Source organism: Paroedura picta, chromosome 5 (assembly GCF_049243985.1).
Source record: "Paroedura picta isolate Pp20150507F chromosome 5, Ppicta_v3.0, whole genome shotgun sequence".
Taxonomy (NCBI): Eukaryota; Metazoa; Chordata; class Lepidosauria; order Squamata; family Gekkonidae; genus Paroedura; species Paroedura picta.
This window is the reverse complement of record NC_135373.1, coordinates 128,085,770-128,102,319: the sequence shown is the minus strand read 5'-3', so window position 1 is coordinate 128,102,319 and position 16,550 is coordinate 128,085,770. Positions and strand designations below refer to the sequence as shown.

At 51.1% G+C, this 16,550-nt stretch overlaps 1 protein-coding gene across 1 annotated transcript; it reads left to right on the top strand.

Annotated features, from left to right (window-relative positions):
• Positions 1-12,933: 12,933 nt before the first annotated feature.
• LOC143838903 (olfactory receptor 5AP2-like) lies at positions 12,934-13,887 on the top strand. The gene has a single exon (XM_077340805.1). It carries the CDS (start codon positions 12,934-12,936, stop codon positions 13,885-13,887), a length of 954 nt encoding a protein of 317 aa, XP_077196920.1.
• Positions 13,888-16,550: the final 2,663 nt, after the last annotated feature.

Below are 16,550 nucleotides of genomic sequence, written 5' to 3'. Positions count from 1 at the left end.
CAAGGGGTCTCTGGCTCCTCCTCTTTCTCCCCCCCCCCCCCAACAGTGGTCAGCTCTGAATACTCCCTCTGCCTGGAATTCCCCCAGTTCCTGGCAAGGGCCACACCAAGCAGGCTCTGCCATCGGTCTTGTGTATCGCATCATTTTCTGATGGCCTCCATATAGTCATATTCTGAGTGAAAGATGATACACAAATTCTGCAAATAAACAAATAATAAATTATTTCTTGCTCTCCAAATACAAAACCTAAATGCTTGACTGGTGAAATTGTGGAAAATGAAGATATTCATAATGTAGCCGTGAGAAAGTTAAAGAGTTATAACTAGAAGGTTTTCCAAAGATACATTTCCTGTCCGGGTATCTGTCTCTCACAGTTTGTGCTGGGTGGGGGGGGCAGTGTGTGTGTGTGTATGTCTCATGATACAGAACAGAGTAGGGGGTCCCCAACCATTTTAAGCCTGTGGGCATCAGGAATGTGGACACCACCATCCCCAAAATATCTACAGAAGAAAATGAAGAGATGTTTTTTGTACCCCACATTTCACAACCTGAAGGAGTCTGAAAGTAGCTTCCAATCTCCATCCCTTTCCTCTCCCCTCAACAGACAACCTGGAAATAGGTGGGGCTGAGAGAGCTCTGAGAGAACTGTGACTGCCCAAGGTCACCCTTCAATCACAAAATTAGGGAAGAGCAAAATTTTTCAAAATGAAAATCTGTATAAAATATCTTTTGCACCATACAAGAGGTTTCTGGCTGATATTTTTATTCTTTGGACTCGCTCAGAGGAAATGTTGATGCAAACGAGACCTTGGAGTACTTGTGGATAGGGTTGTGCATTGAGGCCCCGATTCGGACCGTTTCGGATCTGAATCAGCCGATTCGGACCGATTCGGACCGGTCCGAATCGATTCGTGGGGGCCAATGCAAGTCAATGGAGGCCATTGACTTGCATTGAAAGGCTCCGAATCGATTCGGAGCTGTCCGAGCCAATTCAGGGCCAATGCAAGTCAATGGAGGCCATTGACTTGCATTGGAGCCTCCCGAATCGTTTCGGACGTTTCGGGGCCAATGCAAGTCAATGTCTCCATTGACTTGCATTGGAAAGCCTTCCCCCGCCTTCCCCGGGGGCTGGGAGGGAGGGGGTGCAAGTTTCACCCCTGAAACTTCTTGGGGATCTCAGGGAGGGTCTTCCCTGAGTCCCCTGAACGTTTCAAGAAGATTGGACCAAGGGGTCCAATGCTACGGGCTCCCAAAGAGGGTGCCCCTATCCGCTCCATTGGTTACAATGGAGCGTCAGGTTCTCTAGGCTCAACATGTTTCTCCATAGACTTCTATGGGGGATGTTCCTTGGGAGCCCCCAGGATGGGACCCCCTGGTGCAATCTTCCTGAAACTTTCAGGGGATGGAGGGAAGACCCCCCCCCCAGAGCTCCCCTGCAAGTTTCATGAAGATTGGACCAAGGGGTCCCCATCCTATGGGCTCCCAAAAGCGTGAGAAAAAAATGATTACAGAACAAGGAAATTGGCAATTTACCTGCTGAAATCATTTTTTTCAACTTGCACCCCCTCCCTCCCAGCCCCCGGGGAAGGCGGGGGAAGGCTTGCCAATGCAAGTCAATGGAGACATGGACTTGCATTGGCTCCAAACAGAGGCCAGGAAGGGACTCTCTATCCCAGGTGCAGGGGAACCTGTGGCTGGCAGCCTAAGCAGCCTCCAGGTGAGAACTGCAGAACCAATACGGCCCACTGAGTTCTCACCTGGGTTCCCCTGCAGAGGAGAGGGGGGCCCTGCACTGGCCTGTGGGGGGGATATCCCTGCACCACTAGGAACACTAGTGGCTCAGGGATGTCAACCTCCAGGGGAGACCTGGAGATCCCCCCAGAAACCCCCAGTGAAGCTGTAAAGCTTCACGGCGCCTACGCACTAACCCAGGAGAGCCTCAGAAAGCAAATGGAGGAGCTCAGAGGCGAATCTGGATGCTCCATCCATGCTGTGGACTCATCACTGGCTCTCCCATCCAGCCTCCCCCCTCTAACAAATACAAAGCAAGAGGAAGACTTGCTTTTCACAACCCAAAGGTGTATCAAAGCAGCTTCCACTCACCTTTCCCTTCCTACGCTTAGGCCACCGCCCTCAAACACCACAAATCCAACTGCTCTACTCAGGCCACATCCTGAGAGAGCCCTGACAGAGCTGTTCTGGGAGAACAGCCCTGGCAGCAGCAAAAAGACACATTCCCCCCCCCCCCCCAGAAGTCCACACACGGCGCAGTGGACACTGGTGGGGAATCCAACAACCTAACAGGCCACCGCCTTAAACCACCTCTAATCCAACTGCTCTACTCAGGCCACATCCTGAGAGAGCCCTGACAGAGCTGTTCTGGGAGAACAGCCCTGGCAGCAGCAAAAAGACAAATCGGCGCACGCACAACAACAAACTCCTCCTGGACACCCACTGAGAAATGCTCAGTTACTTCTTGGGTTTACCTTGAGCTCTAAGGCTCACTTTGGGACTGGGAAAAGTGTTCCAAATGGGTGGCATGACTGAGGGACCCAGATTTAATCTCTGGCCCTCTGGTGATTGCAGAATTTCTGTGTGTGGGGTTGGGGGGGGGGCAATTTAGATTGGCCAGGGCACTGGTCCTGTCTGAATTTTTACCTTGGGCGAGCGTTTTTCATCCCCGCCACCCAGAACAGACTCAGAGAGGATGCAGTCACAGCAATTCTGTGCTCACCTCAGTCCTCCCCCAAGAATAGTTCTGGATGGCCAAGAGCCGGCAAGTTGACCTTAAGGAAGACCAATTGCTGGACTCTTTCGGGTGCCAGGTGGGAGCGATACTCGCAGACGGTGCTGCTCACATGAGAAAAAACCCGCTCGCTCTGGACACTCGTTGACGGGCCAGGCGGGAGAGGGCCGGGCAAACCGCCTCCATCCTGGCCCAGTATCTCAAGGGACAGGCGTTCTCGGACTCCTGGGGCTCACCGAGGTAAGCCCTCACCATCCCAGACGCACTGTCCTCCCTCGGGCACCCGCTGCCCTCAAGAGAAGGAGTGGGCTGGAGGAACCCCAGCAAGAAGTTGCCCTGCTCAGCCTTCTCGCTGGGGTGGCCCGCAGTGGCTGATGTGCCAGCAGAGGCTGGGGGGGAAGGAGCAGCGGACGTGCTGGCTCCTTCCTCCCCTGCCTGGCCTGACACCTCAGCCTCCTTGGACGTCCACCAGGCAAGCCTCTGAATGAGCAGCTCGCGCCATTCAGGAAGGCTCCTCTCCCTCTCTGCTAAGCTGTCCTCCGCGGATCACACATGGCGGCGAGCCTGTATGTCACAGACTTGCAGAGGGGTTCAAAGCGGCTCTCAAGCCCTCTCAGAAGCCTCCTCGCAAGCGCGTACACGGCTGGAACAGTGTCTGCACATCCTCGAGCCGGGTCCAGGAAGGGGGCCAGCACCACACGGGCCTTGTGGACCATGGGCACGACCAGACCCAAACTCACCATGTCAGACGAGAGCATCTCCGTGAAAGTCTTGAAGGGCCCAAGCACTTCCACGGTCTGAGAAATGATCTCCCACTCTCGGTGGGTGAGCCACTCCCCAGGCATAAACATCCTCGTCTCCTGGACAAAGGCGTCTAAGGCTCTCCTCTGCTCCACCAAGCGCTCAAGCATGGCGCGGGTGGAGTTCCAGCGCGTGCTGACGTCTCTGATAAGGCAGTGCTGCGGCACGCCCATCAGGACCTGCTTTCTCTCCAGCCTCGAGACGTCGTACGAGCTGTGAGAGAAATGCGCCACGATCTTCCGGCACTTCTCGATGAGATGCCTGAAGTCAATTGAAGCCTGCTGGATCCTGGAGGAGAAAGGGGAGTAGACTGGCGGGCCAGTCCCTCACCCATCTCCTCCAGGGCTCTCTGCACCCCCGAGGTGATGCCTGGGGACATGAAGGACAAGCCACTCATGTCCCCAAGGCTCACCCCGAGGGAGAGATCAGGCAACTCCTCCTGACGCCCCCATGCCTCGCTAGCAAAAGGAGCGGCACGAGGGGCTGCCTGATCAGCAGGCCCCGCAGAAGTGCCAGCAAAGACCCCTGCCTGCCGCACCTTAGAAGGGGGCGCCCCGGCAGCCGCCTCAATAAAGAGACCCTTGCGGACACTCTTTATTGCACCACTCCGGCCAGAGGTCGGAGTGGTGGAAGGTCGACCCAAGACAGGCCTCTTCTCAGGTGGGGGGAAGGATGCTTCCTTCCCCCTCTCACTCCCCTCCACCCCTGTAGGGCCTTTCCCCCAGGACCCCTAGCCTGACCTTCCTTCTTCCCACTCATGTTCCCTTGGACAAACTTTTCCTACTAACTGTCTGTAATCTAAGAGGCAGGGAAATTTGAGGCCCTACCACTAACTGCCCTAACACCTGTTTCTAAGGAAACCTTGAAACTTATAAAACCCTCCCACCAGCTACCTGTTTAGTTTTTTTAGACCCTAAGCTGACCTAACTTCTATGGAGTTTTCCTGTTCTCTCTCTCTCTCTCTCTCTCTCTCTCTCTCTTTTTGTTAAACTAAAGGAACCTGTCTGGTCCTAGCTAAGTTTAACTGGCCCTACCTAACCTACAGCAGGGAAAAATTAGGGGGAAAAAACCTTTTTAGACTTTTAAAGTGTTTTAAACTACCTGAGTGTTACTAGCTAGAAGGAAGGCTGGAGCAGATTTGTGCACCAAGCCCCCACCTGATCTGCTAAGAAGAACCCCTAAACCTGTTGGCCTCTAAATCAATTCCTGTCTCTACCAGGAAAGCTGGCCTTCAATAAGGCACAGCCCCTGCTGGTTTAAATGTTTTTAACTATTAAGAAAATACAATTTTAACCTATAACCCAAATCACTGTTCTCTTATAAAAATCCTATCTGGCTACTTAGGAAAGAAACTATCTATTCTAAAAAATTATTTGCACTTTATAATTTCTCCTAAAACTATGGATTTTACTGCCTATTTAAAGGGTCACTAATTGGACACCCCAAGAAGAACGCAGCAATTCCCCCCAGAAAGGAAACAAACAATCCCCAAAACACCAACCAGCTGCCAGCCACCCAGGGCACTCTCCCAAAGGTGGCAACCAAGCAAAAGTGGCCCTGCAAGGCCCAAACTGCCAAATCAAACCAAGCCTAGCCTAGGCCAACCAAACAGCTTCTGCAAACAACCAGCAGCCACCCAGGGCACTCCCCCAAGGGTGGCCACCAAGAAAAACTTGCCCCGCAGGGCCCTAACCAAACAAGCTAACTCTACCAAAGAAACAGCTCCCAACAAACAAGCAGCAGCCACCCAGGGCACTCCCCCAAAGGTGGCTGGCAAAAACTGGCCCTGCAAGGCCCTAAGCTAAACCAACCTAAGAACAAACACAACCTAACAAACTAAACTAAACTAAACTCAAGAACAAACTAAACTAAAACTAGCCCCCCACCAAAAAACACCTACACACCTATCAAATAACCAGCTGCCACCCAGGGCATGAAGCCCAAAGGTGGCAACTGAGGAAACCTGTAGAAAAAAACCCAAAACAACCAACCCCCCCCCTAAAAAAACAACCAGAAACAATGCAAGTTTACAATACAAGCCCCACCCCCCACCCCAAAATACTTTTACAAAAAACAAAACGGCAAACAGTTAACAACACAATGAAAACAGCAAACACAATTCCCCAACCCCCCCAGGCCCCCACCCACAGAAACCCAAAGGCAAAAAACTTTTGAAAAGAGGCGAGAGAGGGAGAAGAGGGAGGGAAAAATAGAGAAAAATAGAAAAGCAGAAGAAAAAAACCCCTAAAACAAACTATTGATGTCTTCTCCAGCGCAGTCCACACAGGCCAGGTCCAGAGAGGTCCACCAGTCCAGGAGTCCAGAAGGCAGCAGGCAGGCCAGCTGCTCTACCAAGCAGGAGCTTAGGAGCAGCACACAGCCAGCCAGCCAGCCAGCCAGAGCTCAAAGTGAGCTCCAGCAAGCAGCCCCTTGCTTTAAGTAGCCTCCTCCTGGGCAGGCTACAAAGCAAGGAGATTTAAAAAATAAAAACCCTTCTGTGAGTGGCCAGGATGCCTGAGCTGAAAAGCTACAGGCATTCTGGTTGGCTACTCACTCCCCCCTCCCCCCGCCGCCATTTTAGGCGGCAAAAAATACAGTGGAAAAAAAAAAGACACCCAGAGAGGCTTCAGGCAACGGCTGCCTGAAGCCTCCGACTCAGGCCGAATCGATTCGGGCCGAATCGATTCGGCGGGCCGAATCGCCGAATCTCGGCGATTCGGACGGCTAGGGGGAGCCAGAGGTCCGATTCGGACCATTTCTGGCTCGGAAACGCCCGAGATTGGCCCCGATTCGGCCGTTTCCAAATCCAAATCGCCCATCCTTACTTGTGGATTGTAAACTAAACATAAGCAGGCAGTGTAATGCAGCGGTAAAAAAGGCAAATGCCATTTTGGGCTGTATTAACAGGGGCATCACATCAAAATCACAAGATGTCATAGTCCCATTGTATACGGCACTGGTCAGACCACACCTAGAGTACTGTGTGCAGTTCTGAAGGCCTCACTTCAAGAAGGACGTAGATAAAATTGAAAGGGTACAGAGGAGAGCGACGAGGATGATCTGGGGCCAAGGAACCAAGCCCTATGAAGATAGGTTGAGGGACTTGGGAATGTTCAGCCTGGAGAAAAGGAGGTTGAGAGGGGACATGATAGCCCTCTTTAAGTATTTGAAAGGTTGTCATTTGGAGGAGGGCAGGATGCTGTTTCCGTTGGCTGCAGAGGAGAGGACACGCAGTAATGGGTTTATACTACAAGTACAACAATATAGGCTAGATATCAGGGGGGGAAATTCACAGTCAGAGTAGTTCAGCAGTGGAATAGGCTGCCTAAGGAGGTGGTGAGCTCCCCCTCACTGGCAGTCTTCAAGCAAAGGTTGGATGCACACTTTTCTTGGATGCTTTAGGATGCTTAGGGCTGATCCTGCGTTGAGCAGGGGGTTGGACTAGATGGCCTGTATGGCCCCTTCCTACTCTATGATTCTAATCTGGGAACACATCCCCACACGTGTTCTAATCTAATCCAACACATCCAGAATTAATTTTTTAGACATTGCAGTCAGCAAGGATCACACAGGGATCCAAACAGGAGTTTCTAGGAAACCTACAGACATTCACTCCTATTCAGCTGCCAGCAGTCTCCACCCTTTTCATCTACCATTCTCCTTACTGCTGAGGATCAGGAGGAACGGCAGCCTTCAGTATGACTCTATGAATTCTCGCTGGTTGATTAGTATCAAGTTGAGAATGGCCAAGCTCCTTGGGGCTTCCTCCTTGGAAAAGGAAGTTGTGGCCCATCAGGGCTGGATGTTGCGTGACTCAGGACACTTAGCAGACCTGGGCCTAGTCTGCACCCAATTGTTAATGCACTTTCAATGCACTTTAGAAAGATGATCCTGTTCCGCACAGGAAAATCCAGCCGCCAGAGCACATTGAAGGTGCATTATCCTATGTGTGCAGACTAGGCCCTGGTCTCCAGGCACCCATCAGGGAAGGGGAAGATGCCCAGAACTGCAAGGTGCCCTTGCTTGGATCCTCAGTTATAGCTACCGGAAAAAAAAGGCCATAACAAACAGTTATTATTATTATTATTATTATTATTATTATTATTATTATTATTATTATTATTATTATATTTATTTCCTGCCTCTCCCGACAGGCTCGAGGCGGGTCACAACAACCATTGTTATACAGTTTAACAATGAATGAAGATGGATATACACGATATCTTATCGTGTTTGCAGCTCCGCCTGGTCAGCCGGTCCGTAGCAGCCTCCAGCCGCCACACTCCTCGCCCTTCCTTCCCCCTTCCTCTCCCAGAAACCTGCCACTGCGCTGCCACCTGCTCTCAGGCACTGCTGTGTTCTGCCAGTGGACACGTTTCTATAAGTAAGTTCCTATTCCATTCCCCCCCCCCCAACCACACACCCCGTTCGGCCTACTGGACTTTTGGGTGCCGGCATCAAAGCCAAGAGCCGAGTGTTGCTGGCCCATTGCCCCATCTGATACGCACAGGTGCAATCTTGCCTGCCAGCAGGCCCCAGCGGAGAGCTCTTTCTCTGGACTGTTTCTGAGTTATTCCTCCTGGTGCTGCAGATTGCTCTCCCTCTCCAGGGGTCTCTTGCAGACTTAATTGAAAACAGAATCCCTCCGTTCTCCTGGTTCAGAATTCACACAACACAGAGAGCCGGCACGCAGCCCAGCTCTGGGGCCTGAGATGTGGGAGCGCCGGTGGCCGAGAGCCTTCGGTGGGGCAGTTCAAGGGGCAGTGGGGTCTGCCTAGCAGGACAGCGGAGAGCTGGGAAAGGGAGTCTCCACCGGACAAGTGTCTGCCCTCCCTTGGCCTCCCCCCTGGCTCCCTCCTTGCCAGAATCCACCGGAAGAAGACGCCTCGGCTGATGGTCTTGGCAAGCCCAGCAGCAGCCGGCTGATCCCACTCAGCTGCCCAAGAAAGGTGAGTAGAAGAGCCGGGGTCCGGCAACCGGGGAAGCTTCTTTTCGGGACAGGGTTCCTTGGGATCCTTGAATGCCCTGAAAGACACAGAGTGGGGGAAGGTGCCCTCAGGACTCATTTCACAGCAGCAGAATGAATGGGCATCCCTCCACAAGGCTCAGGGCAGAAGGCCTGGCTCCGTGAGCAGCAACTGACTACCAGGGGCCGGCCAGAACCGGCCAGCACTGGGCTTGTTTCCCACAGTGGCCGGAGTGCAACTTCTCCAGCCCAAATCAACCATTCTGCACCAAGCATGGAACTGCTGCCCACGTTATCAAGCCGTGCCATGCAAGGAAGGGGCCGTAGCCCAGCGGCCGAGTGCCTGCTTGGCCTGCAAAAGGTCTGATTCAGTCCTCAGCACCATCTCCTGCCAATAGGACCAGAGACCTCTCTGTGCCTGAGGCCTGGAGGGCAGCTTCCAGTCTGAGCAGACAGTAGAGACCTGGACGGACTGAGGGTCGGATTCAGTGGAAGGCAGCTGGCTGGGTGTTCATTCCCTTGCATGCTTGGGATAAGAGTGGCCTTCTTGAAAGGGTGTAGACCAGTGGAACAGGCTTCCTCAGGAGGTGGAGGGTTCTCCTTCCTTGAAGCTTTTAAGCAGAGGCTAGAAAACCATCTGACAGAAATTATGGTTCTGTGAACTTAGGCAGATGGTAATTGGTACTTGACTCTTGTGCCCCTTCCCTGCATATCCAAGGAACTGCCAATTGCCACTTTGGGGTCAGGAAGTGAATTTGCTCCAAGTCAGACTGGCCGAGAATTCTGGGATTTTTTTTGCGTGTGGGGAGCATCATTTGGGCATGGAATTGGGATCATTGTGGGTGGGCAGATAGTTGTGAGTTTCCAGCATTATGCAAGGCGGGGGGCTGGATGACCCTAGAGGTCCCTTCCGACACTGGCAGTCTTCAGGCAAAGGTTGGAGCCAGTTTGGTGTAGTGGTTAGGAGGAGTGCGGACTTCTAATCTGGCATGGTGGGTTCGATTCTGCGCTCCCCCACATGCAGCCACCTGGGTGACCTTGGGCTTGCCACAGCACTGATAAAACTGATCTGACCGAGCAGGAATATCAGGGCTCTCTCAGCCTCACCCACCCCACAGGGTGTCTGTTGTGGGGAGAGGAAAGGGAAGGCGACTGTAAGCCGCTTTGAGCCTCCTTCGGGTAGGGAAAAGCGGCATATAAGACCAACTCTTCTTTTCTTGGATGCTTTAGGGTGCTTAGGGCTGATCCTGTGTTGAGCAGGGGGTTGGACTAGATGGCCTGCGTGGCCCCTTCCCACTCTAGGATTCTGTGATTCTATAATTCAGACTTTGGTCTGCTACTTCATACCAAGATGGTGACCCTCCTGAATTGAATCCCCAGTGTGTGGATCCCTGCCATGTTTATGCAATAGAGAAGGAAATTTGGACCCAGAAATATCACAACAAGGAATGTCTTTTGGCTTGCCACACACTGGTATTGGCAGTTCCAGATGAACAGAAAAAACAGGAAGGCATGGCAAGCAGTACTTTGCGAGCCCCTGCCCCCAATAAAGACAGCTATTAGTAGATTGGCTCATAGAAGAGGCCATACAGCAGGCATCTGCTCCCACCTCCTGCTCAATCCAGGATCAGTCCAAAGCATCCTAAAGCATCCAAAAACATTTGTAGGACATTTGTAGCCTCTTCAGTAAGGTGTCGAGGTTAGGAGCTCCAACTTCTAATCTGGCTAGCTGGGTTCGAATCTGCACTCCCCCACATGCAGCCAGCTGGGTGACCTTGGGCTCTCCACGGCACTGAGAAAACTGTTCTGACCGAGCAGGAATATCAGGGCTCTCTCAGCCTCACCCACCCCACAGGGTGTCTGTTGTGGGGAGAGGAAGGGAAGGCGACTGGAAGCTGCTTTGAGACTCCTTCGGGTAGGGAAAAGCGGTATCTAAGAACCAACTCTTCTTCTTCTTCAGTGATATCAGGGCTCTCTCAGCCTCACCCACCCCACAGGGTGTCTGTTGTGGGGAGAGGAAAGGGAAGGCGACTGGAAACTGCTTTGAGACTCCTTCGGGTAGGGAAAAGGGGTATCTAAGAACCAACTCTTCTTCTTCTTCAGTAATCCCAGGGCTCTCAGCCTCCCCTCCCTCACAGGGTGTCTGTTGTGGGGAGAGGAAAGGGAAGGCGACTGGAAGCCGCTTTGAGACTCCTTCGGGTAGGGAAAAGCGGTATCTAAGAACCAACTCTTCTTCTTCAGTGATATCAGGGCTCTCTCAGCCTCACCCACCCCACAGGGTGTCTGTTGTGGGGACAGGAATTGGAAGGCGACTGTAAGCCGCTTTGGGCCTCCTTTGGGTAGGGAAAAGTGGCATATAAGAACCAGCTCTTCTTTTTCTTCTGAAGGGGAGCTCACCAGCTCCCTTGGCAGCCTGTTTTCTGCCAGTCACTGTTCTCTCAGGGCTCTCTAAACCTCACCAACCTCAGAGGGTGTCTGTTGTAGGGAGAGAAAAGGCAGGTGATGGAGTAGTAGTAAAAATCAGGGTACAAAACCTCAGCCCGTCCCTTGCCAATTTGTACTTTTTCTCTTTGTGATTCTCTGATTTGAACCTGCACTGGTTGTCATCTTTTTAAAAACCTGTTCTGTGCAGATTGCATTCTGTCCTCCAAGCTATTCTTAAGCTCAGCAGTTCACAGACGGCCCATGTGGCTCAGCCCCCATTTTAAAATTAGGCTTCCCCTCAACTTTGTTTACTAAAGCTGTAAAGGGAAATTGTTTTTAAAGTGTAGGCTTCCCATCCCAGTCTCCCTCTCCCTCTCCCTTTACCGTGCATGTCCATTTCATGATGCACTGATGACCCCCCTCTTTATTTTGTTCATGTGCAGCACTGGAATCCTTTTGTTAAAAAAAAAAAACATTTGGGATGCTGCTATTTCTGCCCTCTCTGATCCCCCTTTCAAGTCAGTTTCAGCAGGGACCTAAACTTCACTCCGTGCCTTTTAAACTATTCCCTCCCCATAATTTATATTTTTTTAAATTCAGCAATCTGAGGCTAGTGATATTCTGATATCGCTGGACTTGTGCTGTTTGCAAAAAAAAATTAAAATCTTAAAGCAAGGAGAAAATCAAGTTTATACACTGATAAAGGAGAGGAAGGGAGGCTGGCAGAATGTGCACAGTGGGAGTGACTGAGGGGTGACAAAAAGGGACAGTTGGGAAATCTGAGGGGCTTTCCACACCGGGATCCTTGTAGCAAATTGCTGAACGAAAAATCGCCATTTTAAATAGTGGAATTCGTCGTTATGCATACCTGCCTTTGTAGTGGAATCCAGTTGCGTTTCTATCGTTTCCCACAGGCTTCCGGTCTCGGCAGAAATCGCTAGAAAGGAAGCGCTATTGCCAAGCTCGTCCCGCCCCTGGCCGTCAAGCAGCCAATGGGCGGTCGTTAGCATGCTCCCAAACAGCCCCTTTCCCTTTAAGAAAGGTTTAAAAAAAAAAAACACCCGTTGCAACGAATCTGCGTTGATTTGTTGCAACGGAGAGACCCATCCAGCTGGCAGGTGTGTTTGAGCTGCCGTTTCATCGCTCCCCCCGAGTGAAAAAAAAAATCTCCCCCCCCACGGGCGCGGTTATCAGCCGAAAACAGTGTGAAAAATAAAGGGAAAATAAAAAAGCAAACGGGCTTCTCTGTTGTTTGTGCTTAGTGACTAAACAGTTCTGGGGAGGGACTGCAGCCGGGGAAGCCTCTAAACGGAGGCTCGCTGGTGTGTTGATCTCCGCTCGCTCGGAGAAAAAAAATGGCGATTGCTTCGCCGGAAGATCAGAGGAGAGAGCCAGGGGGAGGGACTTTGTAGAAACCACAACAATGGTAATGCACAGAACTTTCCCGCTAGTGTTGCAGATTGGTTGCAGGAGTGTAGCACTTTCCGGAGGGTGAATCCACTTTTGGGAATTTCCCTGAAAGTGTGGCAGATTGTCGACGACGTTGTGCATAATGGCAAATCAGTAGCGTTTTCAATTGGCAACCATTGTGCGATTTTGAAGGAGTGCGGAAAGCCCCTGAGAAACCTATACACTTTTGAATTATCTTCGGCTTGGACGTGAAATAAGAGGGGAAAATGGCACAAAAGGACTTTCTGAAAAAATGGGGGAACAGCAACCAGGAAGCAAGCTGAACACTGAAGGGAGAAACAGCAATGCAGAATGACAAAGGACAGACATGATGAAAGTGAAGGGAAACCTCAGGGCATAAAACGTCTAAGAAAGCAGAGATGCTTCCCTCAATAAAAGCTGAAATAGTCCCGAGAAAGATAACATTTTGCCATAAACATAATTCTACATGAAATTACAGAAACAAAGATTTATGAGTCCTGCTTCTGCCCATGTTAATTTATCTTCCTTCCTGGTCCTTGCCTCCCAGACGGACACCATGGAGCCCATGGCAGGTGGAAACCAAACACAGGTGATGGAATTCATCTTCCTTGGCTTCTCTGGCATCTCCCAAGGCCACACCTTCCTGTTCCTGGTCTTCTTAGCAATCTACTTGGTGACCATCATTGGGAACACAACAATCATCACCCTCATCCAGCTGGACTCGCGCCTTCACAGCCCCATGTACTTTTTCCTCAGCCACCTCTCCTGCCTCGATGTGTGCTACTCCTCCGTCACTGTGCCCAAGATCCTGGCCAACTTCTTGAGTCGGGAGCCAACCATTTCATACAACCAGTGCATGGCCCAGATGTTCTTCCTGATGACCTTTGCAGGATCAGAGTGTGCCATGCTGGCTGTCATGGCCTATGACCGCTATGCCGCCATTTGCCAACCCCTGCGCTACAGCAATCTCATGAGCAGCCAGGTCCGCGTACCTCTGGCCATTTTTTCATGGCTCTGGGGCTTTCTGGACTCAGCCATTCATACTGCCCTGACCACTAATTTGTCTTTCTGTGGGGCCAACCAGATTGACCACATATTCTGTGATGTTCCACCGCTCCTTAAAATTGCCTGTAGTGACACCTACATCAATGAGATGGCCCTTCACATAGCCAGCGCCTTTGTTGGCTTGAGTCCATTCCTATTTGTCATAGTCTCGTACATCTACATCCTGTCTGCCATCTTGCGGATTCCCTCCAACACGGGCCGTCACAAGGCCTTTTCCACATGCGCTTCCCATGTGATAGTGGTCATAATCTACTTTGGGATGGCCAATGTGAACTACAACCGCCCCAGTGCTGGCTACTCCTTGGAGATCGACACCTTGGTCTCCACACTGTATTGTATCATCACACCCATGCTGAATCCGCTCATCTACAGCTTCCGCAACCGGGATGTGAAGAAGGCCCTGTGGAAGGTGTTGGGTCTGCAGAGCAAGGAATACACTTCTCCAGCCAAGTAGTGAGAGAAAAGCTTGGCCAAGATCCCATGCCATACGAACATCCAGGTTCCATCTTCCCCTCTCTCCATCTCTAGGTTGCTTAGCTGCCATGGGCCAGGGAGTGGATTGCCACGTACAGATCTGCTCCCACATCCCAAACACAACAGAAGTCTTAACTTCCAGATCTGCCTGTCTGGGTGTTATCTCTGTAGGAACCCAATGTGAGACTGTTAGCAGGCAGACCCCTCCACTCAATGAGAGGCAATTTGCAGACCGAAAACCATAAAAGTATATACAATACTTTTTGAGCCATCATAAAGCAATGCATTGCCTGGCCCAAGATGACACAGATGCCAGCCAGGAGAAGTCTGGACAATATAGTGCTGAATGTGTGGGAAGGAATGACTGACCGGCTAATGACCTCCTACCCCTCCAGGGAGATGCTTAATTTAGGACAATGGGTTTCCCGAGAAACATTATTTTGCCTCAGGTTTATCTCACCAAATTCCAGCCTCATTTTCCTCTCACACATTTATATTAGCAATATCTAACACTGATGACACAAACCTGGTAGCTTTTCTGACCCATTAAAATCACCAATAAAAGAACACAAAACCCCAAAATATGAAATCACAATGGAAGAATATCACCCCAACCATCCCTACCTCTAGAGGGGGGAGGAAGGAAGGTTGAGATGACTCAAGTTGTTGCTCAACACCAAAGTTTGGGGGGGGGGGCTCAATCTTCCTCACCGCCCCCCGGCCTGGTGGAAGAGCCCCGCAGAATGGCAACAGTTCCCACAGGGTCTGCAGCTCACTCGGGAGCTCATTCTCCCAAGTCAGGGCCAGGACCAAAAAGGTTAAGAATATTAAAGCTGAATCCATTGGAATAAAGAATATCTAAGCTGACAACTGTATGAAGAACTTTTCTTCCAAATCTGCAGACAATACTAAACTGGGAGGAATACAGAACAGAAGACAGAATCAGAATACAGGATGATCTTGATAGGCTCGAGAAGTGGGCGAAACTGAATAAAATGAAGTTCAATAGGGACAAATGTAAAGTTCTGCATTTAGGGAGGAAAAACCAAATACACCAATATAAGATGTGGGAGTCTTGTCTTGGCAGTAGCATGTGCAAAAAGGATCTAGGAGTCTTAGTAGACCAAACCTTAAACATGAGTCAGCAGTGTGACTGAGTGGCTAAAAAGGCAAATAGGATTTTGGGCTGTATCAAACGGAGCATCGTGTCCAGATCACGGGAGGTGATGGTACCGCTTTACTCTGCTCTGGTTCGGCCTCACTTGGAGTCCTGTGTTCAGTTTTGGGCACCCCAGTTGAAGAGGGATGTAGACAAACTGGAGCGTGTCCAGAGGAGGGCAACAAAAATGGTGAGGGGTTTGGAGACCAAGACATTGGAGGAAAGGTAGGGGGAGCTTGGTCTGTTTAGCCTAGAGAGGAAATGACTGAGAGGGGATCTGATCAACATCTTCAAGAATTTTAAAGAGTGCCATGTAGAGGATGGAGCAGAGTTGTTCTCTCTTGTCCCCAGAGGGACGGACCAGAACAAATGGGATGAAATTAATGCAAAAGAAATTCCGTCCAAATATCAGGAATACGTTCCTGACAGTGAGAGCGGTTTCTCAGTGGAACAGGCTTCCTCGGGAGGAGGTGGGTTCTCCATCTTTGGAGATTTTTAAACAGAGGCTGGATAGCCATCTGACGGAGAGGCTGATTCTGTGAAGCCTCAAGGGGGTGGCAGGTGTCAGTGGATGAGCAATAGGGTTGTGAGTCTCCTGCACACTGCAGGGGGTTGTACTAGATGACCCAGGAGGTACCTTCCAACTCTATGATTCTATGAGATGCCTTTAAATTATTGTGCATCGCCTGTAATACACAGATTGTGCCTTTTTCTATGGTTTGATTCTGTGCTTCCAGGATCTCTTCTGCCAGGCATTTGGTTGAGGCTGACCAAATCAACACCGCCTTCTGAGCCCCCCAGAACCCCTCCCCCTGAATCTGAATCCTGAACAGACCAACCTTGGGGACTTATGTGGTCAGCGTTTGTTTGGGTTTGAGTCTGGGGGGAAGCACCATGAAGGAAATAAATATATCAAGACTGGCGATGGACGGGCACGTGTGCCCCTCCTGTGATTGCGGCCTGCCGGCTGGCATTAGCAGAGCCTCTGCTGCTGTGGATCCGTCCTCGTCCTCTCAAGGGTGGGGGTGGCTGAGGGGCAGCAGAGGGTCCTCGAGGGGTCAGAGGCACCCCGGGAAACACAGGAGCCGACTCGAGTAAAGCTGAAACCTCCAGTTTTTAATGGCCTGAGTAACGACACGCAAACACAGGTAAGGCAAGAGGCCCTTTGGTGAACCTCCAAGGCGCTTTTCAGGAGTGCAGAATTCAAATTCCCCAAATGCTGCCGGCACGGATATACTGCACTGGCATGGATGGCCCCAGATAATCTGTCTCCCCTCCCCCTTGGCCTTGCGTTCATATTGATTTTTTAAATTCCCACAGCAACTGGGGGGGGGCCCGAGGTTGGGGCTAAGAAAGAGTGACCGGTTTCCCCCCCCCCCTCCGCCAAACACTCAGGGAGCAGCATGGCCAGAACACCCGGGAGCATCATGGTGCACAAGAGAAGCAAGCCCCCCCCTTCCCTATGAGCAGATGATGGGCAAAGA